The sequence below is a fragment of the Limanda limanda genome, chromosome 1 (assembly GCF_963576545.1).
Source record: "Limanda limanda chromosome 1, fLimLim1.1, whole genome shotgun sequence".
NCBI lineage: Eukaryota > Metazoa > Chordata > Actinopteri > Pleuronectiformes > Pleuronectidae > Limanda > Limanda limanda.
In genome coordinates this window covers 674,009-683,241 of record NC_083636.1, presented here as the reverse complement: position 1 = coordinate 683,241, position 9,233 = coordinate 674,009, and the positions used below count along the sequence as shown (strand labels likewise).

At 45.0% G+C, this 9,233-nt stretch overlaps 1 protein-coding gene across 1 annotated transcript; it reads left to right on the top strand.

Moving 5' to 3' along the window:
- Positions 1-1,409: 1,409 nt before the first annotated feature.
- LOC133003592 (NACHT, LRR and PYD domains-containing protein 12-like) lies at positions 1,410-6,735 on the top strand. The gene is made up of 5 exons (XM_061073381.1): positions 1,410-2,687; positions 3,573-3,749; positions 4,286-4,459; positions 4,829-5,002; positions 6,333-6,735. The coding sequence occupies exons 1-5, from the start codon at positions 1,729-1,731 to the stop codon at positions 6,361-6,363; spliced, it is 1,515 nt and encodes a 504-aa protein (XP_060929364.1). The 5' UTR covers positions 1,410-1,728; the 3' UTR covers positions 6,364-6,735.
- Positions 6,736-9,233: the final 2,498 nt, after the last annotated feature.

Below are 9,233 nucleotides of genomic sequence, written 5' to 3'. Positions count from 1 at the left end.
TGAACCTGGACCCTCACACACAGAGTAAGAGACTGTTTCTACTGTGACCTGCTCTGAAGAGGATCTAGTTTCCTCTAGTGTGGCCCCTGCATTAGGACACAGCTTCATTGAAGTTGGTGACTAATCTCTCAGAATCACTCAAAGAGCTCAGACCTCCACCAAGAACCAACACGCTCCTTATGAAACCACTTTGAAATCCACTAGAGACTCATTTTGATTTGGATCTGCATCAAATTCCACACACTGCTAAACATCAGTCCTCTGAACATGTCTGTGAAAGAGGACCCCCCCCCCCCCATCTGGTTCACAGACCACAACCTTCCACCAAGTTTACTGGTAATCTGTTGTTTTTTATAATCCCACTAACGAACCAACCAACACACAAACATACTGGGTGAAAACAAAACCTCCTTGACAGAAGTAATGACAACCTGTGACTGTGACATGTGAGTTATCAGGACATGTCTTCACAGGGAGAGGAAGAGGAGTCATGTTTCTGAGGAGGAGCAGTCGTCCTGCTGTGCTTCGTGTCAGGATCCAGTCTCCACCAGCTGTGGACACTGGTTCTGCAGACAGTGCATCACCTCATACTGGGACCAGTCTGGCTCTTCAGGAGACTCCTCCTGTCCCCAGTGTGGACAAAGATCCAGAACAGGAGCTGGAGCTCAGACAGCCGGTCAGAGCAGCACTGTACATGTGTCTGCTGATGTCTTCACTTCTGACATCAGCACATGTGGTTTTATTTTGTTCCTTCATACAGCATCAACATTTAACATCGTTAGAAAAGCACAAAGTTAAAAAGCTTTTATTTTCTGTAGTTTTTCTGTATCTGATGAAAACAATCAGCAGATTCTCAGATTCTCTGTCTCTGACATTGTTTCTTGTCTTTCAGCAGATCCTGGTCTGCAGGAGGTTTTAGATGAACATAAGCTCAGTCTGAGGAGGAGATGTGAACATGTGACTGAAGGAAGTGATGAAACAGGAAGTAGAACCCTCCTCAACAGGATCTACACTGAGCTCTACATCACAGAGGGACAGAGTGAAGAGGTTAATACTCAACATGAGGTGAGGCAGCTTGAGACGGCTTCCAAGAAGAAGATCCTCCACGACACTCCCATCAGGTGCCACGATATCTTTAAAGCCTCCACTGACCAGCAGAGACGCATCAGAGTCGTCCTGACCAACGGCGTCGCTGGCGTTGGAAAAACCTTCTCGGTGCAGAAGTTCACTCTGGACTGGGCAGAGGGTTTAGAGAACCAGGATGTGGGTCTGCTGACTGTGCTTTCGTTCAGGGAGCTGAACCTGGTGAAGGACCAGCAGCACAGTCTCCTCACGCTGCTCCGTGTTTTCCATCCAGCGTTACAGAAGCTCACGGCAGAGACGCTCGCTGTCTGTAAACCTTTGTTCATCTTTGATGGCCTGGATGAAAGCAGACCTTCTCTGGACTTCAACCACAGGGAGCTTGTGTCTGAGGTCACACAGAGGTCATCAGTCAACGTGCTGCTGACAAACCTCATCCGGGGGAATCTGCTTCCCTCGGCTCTCGTCTGGATAACCTCCAGACCTGCGGCGGCCAATCAGATCCCTCCTGCATGTGTTGACAGGGTCACAGAAGTACGAGGCTTCACTGACGCCCAGAAGGAGGAGTACTTCAGGAGGAGATTCAGTGATGAAGAGCTGTGCAGCAGAATCATCTCACACATCAAGACGTCCAGGAGCCTCCACATCATGTGTCAAATCCCAGTCTTCTGCTGGATCAGTGCTACAGTTCTGGAGCACATGTTGACCACAGACCATAGAGGAGAGCTGCCCAAGACCCTGACTGACCTGTACTCACACTTCCTGCTGGTTCAGACAAAGAGGAAGAACAACAAGTACGGTGAGGGACATGAGACGAGTCCACAGCAGCTGACGGAGGCTGACAGGGACGTTCTCCTGAAGCTGGGGAGGCTGGCACTTAAACATCTGGAGGAAGGAAACATCATGTTCTACCAAGAAGACCTGGAGTGGTGTGGTCTTAATGTCACAGAGGCCTCGGTGTACTCAGGAGTTTGTACTGAGATCTTCAGAAGAGAGTGTGTGATCTTCCAGAAATCAGTCTACTGCTTTGTTCATCTGAGCGTTCAGGAGTTTCTGGCTGCAGTCTACATGTTCCACTGTTACACCGAGAGGAACACAGAAGAACTCAAAAACTTCTTGGGAACATATGGGAACACAGACAGTACCTTCTCCCTGGATGACCTCCTGAAGAGAACCATGAAGAAATCCCTCACCAGTACAAATGGTCATCTGGACCTGTTTGTTCGCTTCCTTCACGGCCTCAGTCTGGAGTCCAACCAGAGAGTCTTAGGAGGCCTGCTGGGTCGGATAGAGAACAATCCAAAGATCATCCAGAGAGTCATCAACAACCTGAAGAAGATGGAGAGTGGTGGTTCTCCTGACAGAAGCATCAACATCTTCCACTGTCTGACTGAGATGAACGACCACTCAGTTCATCAGCAGATGAAACAGTTCCTGACGTCAGAGAACAGATCAAAGGAACTCTCTGAGATCCACTGCTCAGCTCTGGCCTACATGCTGCAGATGTCAGAGGAGGTTCTGGATGAGTTGGACCTGGACAAGTTCAACACATCAGACCAGGGTCGACTGAGACTGATCCCAGCTGTGAGGAACTGCAGGAAGGCTCGGTGAGTGTGTGTGTGTCTGTGTGTGTGTGTGTGTGTGTGTGTGGGTGTGTGTGTGTGTGTTTGTCTTTGTCTGTGTGTGTGTATGGGTGTGAGTGTGTGTCTGTGTGTGTGTGAGTGTGTGTGTGTGTGTGAGTGTGTGTCTGGGGGGGTGTGTGTGTGTGTGTGTGTGTATGTGTGTGTCTGGGGGGTGTGTTTCTGTGTGTGTGTGTGTGCCTGTGTGTGTGTCTGTGTGTGTGTGTGTGTGTGTGTGTGTGTGTGTGTGTGTCTGGGGGGTGTGTGTCTGTGTGTGTGTCTGTGTGTGTGTGTGTGTGTGTGTGTGTGTGTGTGTGCCTCTGTCTGTGTGTGTGTGTGTGTGTGTGTGTGTGTGTGTGAGTGTGTGTGTGTGAGTGTGTGTCTGGGGGGTGTGTGTCTGTGTGTGTGTCTGTGTGTGTGTGTGTGTGTGTGTGTGTCTGTGTGTGTGTCTGTGTGTGTGTGTGTGTGTGTGTGTGTGTGTGTGTGGGTGTGTGTGTGTGCGTGTGTGTGTGTGTGTCTCTGTCTGTGTGTGTGTGGGTGTGTGCGTGTGTGTGTGTGTGTGTCTGTGTGTGTTTGTGTGTGTGTCTGTTTGACACACTAACCCTTGACCTCTGACCATCTGAATCTAATGAGTTCCTCTGTTAGTCTGAATGAACATGTTCTGTGACCTTTGACCTTTGACCTCTGACCACCTGAATCTCATGAGTTCCTCTGTTAGTCTGAATGAAGCTTGAACCAATCTGAAAGGATTCTCTTGAGGAGTTTTTAACAAAGAGGGGATTTACCAGGGTGAGGGTCACATGATCACGTTTTGTATGAATGTTGTGTTTTCTGATTTAATTCTCACAGATTTTATATTTTCTTTAATTACAGACTCCGTGGTTGTCTCCTCTCAGAGACTCACTGTGAAGTCGTGGCCTCAGCTCTGAAGTCAGACCCCTCACATCTGAGAGAACTGGATCTGAGTGTAAACTTCAACCTGCAGGATTCAGGAGTGAAGCTGCTGTGTTCTGGACTGGAGAGTCCAAACTGTCGACTGGAGACTCTGAGGTCCTTAAATCCTTCTTCACTTTCCAGACTTTCTTTCTTATTGGGTCATAATTTATTTAACTTGTCTCAGATCTGCTCTGCTCACTGTCCCTCAGTCATCTGTCCCTCACCCAGCCTGTCAGTCACGTCCACCTCATCAACTCCATTCACCTGCACTCACCTGCTCCTGATCACTGAGAAAGTCTCAGTAAATAACATGTGGACTGAGGCCGATTACTCGTCCTCCTCAGGTTTTCAAAATAAGACACATTCTTATTGAAACACGTTAGACAGTTGATAAGTATAGAAACAAACAGGAAGTGACATCAGGAGACGTCGCTACTTTAAACAGTGTTTAATTACACAAACCTGCTCAGTGACCAACACACAGAGAAGAAGCTGATGAATGAAACAATGGTCCAACATGTCTGATCTGATATTTATCTTCAGGTCACAGACTGGACTGAGGTCAGCAGCATGTTGAGAGTCTGTGTTGACATGATGACGATCCACAACAACAGGAGGACACATTCTAATATTCATATTTCTTTATCCAGGTTGGATCAGTGCTGTCTGTCAGAGATCAGCTGTTCTTCTCTGGCTTCAGCTCTGAGGTCGAACCCCTCTCATCTGAGAGAACTGGATCTGAGTAACAACGACCTGAAGGACTCAGGAGTGAAGGAGCTGTGTGGTTTTCTACAGAGTCCAACCTGTCGACTGGAGACTCTTGGGTCAGTTCACTGACTGACTTCTGTAGATCTCATATCTATAAAACAGCATTTATTCACAATTTATCTAATTTAACATAATTCCTCTTGATACATAACTTGAATCCATTAATTAATTAATCTGTGACATTTTAAATATTCAGCTACTTGTTAAAACACTGAGTTTAGTTCTGGATTTCCTAAACTGATCTGCAGGACAGAGACCGGGTCCAAATAATATATTTGTGCTGAATCAGGACTCGTTTTGAGTCCAACATGTCTGATTTCATATTTATCTTCCATGTTATGAGTCTGTGCTGACATGAATATGTGTCTGTTATTTTCACACATGAACTCAGTTTAATTTACAGTTAAGATTTATTCTTTATCCAGGTTGTGGGACTGCAGTCTGTCAGAGATCAGCTGTACTTCTCTGGCTTCAGCTCTGAGGTCAAACCCCTCTCATCTGAGAGAACTGGATCTGAGTAACAACGACCTGCAGGACTCAGGAGTGAAGGAGCTGCTTGATCTACAGCAGAGTTCAACCTGTCGACTGGCGACTCTGAGGTCAGACATCATGTTTTTTTGTTAAAGGTTCAGTGTAGTGATATCTAGTGGTGAAGTGTCATGTTGCAGCTGACCCCCCCCCCCCCTACCTGTGGTAGCTTCAGTTGTCATAGAAACCCAAAAGGTTTAGTTTTTCCAGTCTGGGATACAAAAACATGGCTGCCTCTGTAGAAAGGACCCACTCCTGATGTAAATATAAAGTAGTTAAATATAAATGTCTCATTTTAGGGTAAAGAAAACAACAATTAGTTTCCAACCAGTTCAGAACGTAGCAGCTTCTCACTGGTATTAAACTGCAACATCACATCTCCCTGATCCTCACTTCTCTCCATTGGCTCCCTGTCCGTTTTAGAATTGATTTTAAGATCTTACTGATTACTTTTAAAGCATCTGGCCCCAAACTACATCACAGAATTATTGAGCCTGTATGTTCCTGCACGCAGCCTCAGATCCTCAGGTGGATCCTGCTGTTCTGTCTTTTAACCATCAGGGTCCCTCGGCTTTGGAACGGAGAGTCAGTGACTTCTTTTAAATCACTTCTTAAAACCTATTCTTATAGACTTGCTTGTATGTGATGATGTGTTTTTTCTGTTTTTATCATTTTCACCTTTTATTTACTTATTAATTTTTCTCTATTGTCATTTTACTATTTTAAGGGTTCAAGTTTTTATTTACTTTTCTTGCTTTGCTGTCAAAGCACTTTGTAAATCTGTGTCACATCCTGGGATTCAAACGTTTCTCATCAAGAATCTTCTTCTCTTCCACTCGTCTTGTTAGTAAACAACAGATTTATTACAGGGTCACGTAATACATTTTTAACAAATGCTCCCAGGGGGCGCTGTAACTTACACATTGTCACAATCACAGATGCTTTACCAACTGTTCTTCCTGCATTTAACAGCTGTAACTGAGTTTCTTTTATTCTGGATCATGTGTTTGTTCTCCTCTGATTTTTATTATCGAACAGTTTGAACCTGGTTGTGAAATATGAGGCTCTGCTGTCAGTCAAACTGTCCATGTCTGTGATTGGTCATACGCAGTAAACCCCGCCCCTTTTATGTGCACGTGCTCACCCAGTGAAACATGTCTTCACCTGTAACAGCAGTAAATCCACCTCTCAGGTGTCCACTCTGCACTTTGACATGCAGAGGACACACACTGAGCTCTTAGCGTGTTCATTCCAACACGTGAACATGAAGCAGAGAGGAAGCTGCTCCACCTCTGAACAGGACTGAAGTCCCTGCTGCTCTTTCTACTGGATGAGCTGCATCACTGACTCACAGCTGATGAAGTGAGTCTCTGTGACACTGATGTCTTCTTCTCTCAACAGGTGGGAGGGGTCTCCGTGGAGCATAGTGTGAAGAGGACAGTGTGTGTGGACGGAGGCTGAGCTGTGTCCTGAGGATCCAGAGGCTGAAGCAGCAGCAGCTTGTGTGAAGAGCAGTTCAATGACTTCATGAAAAACATGTGAACTCACATTTAGATGATTTTCATTCTCTCTGGATTCTTCACACATGTGTTCATAACTGATCTTCCTGTTCCTGCTCATGTACAAAGAGATAAATGTTTTAAACAAGTGGACTTTTTTTCATGTACAGCATTTATACAACATCTGACAATAAGATCACACTCATCAACATTTATTCACAAAATGTACATGAAATGAAAGCCCTGGTACAAGTACATCAAAATAAAAATGTGGAATATGGCCAAAATGGCCACTTAATGCAAAATAGCAGGCTACCTGTTGTGTTTTTCCAATTGCACCAAAAACTTTTTTGTTTGTCTGGTCATGATACACCTGTGTATCGATTTTTGTGAAGATCGGTCAATGTGAACACGTACCAGGGGTCTCGGGGGGCATCGTTGAGCCATTTTGCGACGCCCATTGAAAATTCCTCCAGAATACGTAAATTTTCACCACTTTCTAACTTTCCTTTTGGTAACAATTTGAGCATGGTAAAGCCCTCAAAAAGCCAATTCATTTGTCTGAATAATAATAATAATAATAATAATCCTTACAATTTCCATAGGGCCTCACCTGTCAGTGCTCGGGCCCTAAATATCGGTATCGGCCAAGAATTTCCATATCGGTGCCTCCCTAGTTAAAATGTTTGTCTAAGATGATTCTGTCATTTCAGGTGGTTCTGAACTCTTGGTTTAAATGAGTGATGTGATGATGTGAAAACAGAGGTGATGATTGACAGCTGAGACTGACTCCTGATTGGTCCCTTCACTGAACACACTGACTGCAAATGACCTCAACAGAGCAAGATGGACCCAGAACTCCCATCAGGCCTCGGGAGGAACCAGGAAGTGGAAGATGCTGATGAACCTGCCGACCTCTGATATGTGGAGGAAGACGGATGAATATATTTAAGACTGAGGATTTGATTGTAGAGTTTATTTGAGGAACACACTTTGATTTATGTATTTGTTCGACAGCAGATAATATCAGTATCAAAAGCTCGTGTTCTCACGTGAGTTTACAGTTCAGCAGGAAAACACATGAATACAGAATCAGTATAAAACAAACTGTGACTGGTTAAATAAAGTGATAGAACGAGAGGAATAAAGAAACAGAGACGGATCATTTCAGAAAGGGAACATGGAAAAGAAGAAGACACGATGGCAAATATACATGTAAGTCAAAAGGAAATGAAAATGTACATAAGGTTATAAGATAAAGTCTGAAAAAGAGAAACTTTCCAAATGAAAGTTGACCAGAAACCAACGGAGGAAAACTAAAGAGTAAAATATAAAACATCATCTTCTCTCACGTTCACCGAGGACTACGTGACGTCTGAATCTCTGCAGCAGCAGAACCTGATCCAGGAGCAGCAGGTGGAACCTCTGAGTCCAGACCAGGATCTTCTGGTCCTGGTTCTCACATTCTGGTTTCCTCTGGTGGGTGGTTCCTGGAATCCTGAAGAGCCTGATGTAACAGCAGCCACTTCTTCACCGAAGCTTTGATCGCAAGGATCCATCTGGAAAGAAAATCACACATTAATCTGACGTGTTCCTGACATGTTCCTGACATGTTCCTGACATGTTCCTCACATGTTCCTCACACGTTCTAGAGGTTCTGTATGTGAGAACAAACCCGAGTCAGCTGCTCTGGACATTTTCTGAAACTTTTCCTGCAGCCTCTCAAGTCACATGACCTCCTCACCGTTTGTTCTCGTTGGGATTTTCGGAGCAGAGGTGAAAGGTCTTGAACTCGTCAGACGGAGGTTTCAGCTCGATGGTGGATTTCTTGAATCCGTACGGCTGCTCTCGAACAGTGTAGCCCTGCAGGTAGATGCCACCTGAGGATAGAGGACAGTGTCACCAGATTCATCAGTGAGGACAAAGTGTCTCTCCTCTGAGAGTCCTCACAGAGTGAGACATGTCTCTGTACCGTGGGCGTGAGTCGCTCGGATGCCGCTGTACAGGTAGAGACATCCGTCCTTCAGGATGCAGTAGTGCTGAGCCCACATGTCTTTGTTCTTGTGCATCTTATGAAGCAAACCGAGACACTCCGGGTTCTTCATGGCCAGCGGGGGCAGACTGGAGTTGTGTCTGGTGACGTCCACCCACACGTGGTTCTACAACGAGAGACCAGTCCTCCTCTTTACTTGTTTTCTAACTGAGTGAATACGACTCTGAGTCAAACATCACAACAACATGCAGTTCTTTAACACAACATTGTGTTACCTGTGCAATCGGATGAATCGCTCGCTCCATCGCTTCCAGCCACCTGAAGTCACACAGACAGATTCAACATGACAAGTTTAAAACTCCACGAGTTCAGGAATGAACCTTCAGGCTTTTCACTGAGAATCAGTTTATCAGTTTTTACAGATGATTATTGATGTTAAACATTTCTACATCGCTGTTTAAAACACTTCATAAAAACTAGAGCTGTGACATCACTGGATTTTATCTCGATTAATGACAAACTTCCTGTGAAAACTTCCCAGAACCGAAGGCCACGCCTTCAAAGAGATGACAGCGATGATAAAACAACAGAAGAAATAAAGATGTTGTAAAAGGATAAAAACAAATGTCACAGATTCTGAAAGATTGAAATCATTTGTCGGCCGATCTCTACGTGGGAGAGATATTTTGGTTTTGAGCGTTTGACCTTTTCATCTCCTGGTTGGACGTCGCACAGAAGACGAAAACTCGATTCACAGACAGGGGGCGACATTTGAACACGAAGGGTTTTCCCAGAGAAAGGTCTTGTCCG

Bases quoted from the DNA above. Each gene is read 5' to 3' on its own strand.
- LOC133003592 (XM_061073381.1), top strand. From the start codon at position 1,729: ATGTGTCAAATCCCAGTCTTCTGCTGGATCAGTGCTACAGTTCTGGAG. The intron at 4,460-4,828 runs GTCAGTTCACTG...TTCTTTATCCAG, and splicing joins TGTCGACTGGAGACTCTTGG to GTTGTGGGACTGCAGTCTGT. The intron at 5,003-6,332 runs GTCAGACATCAT...TTCTCTCAACAG, and splicing joins TGTCGACTGGCGACTCTGAG to GTGGGAGGGGTCTCCGTGGA.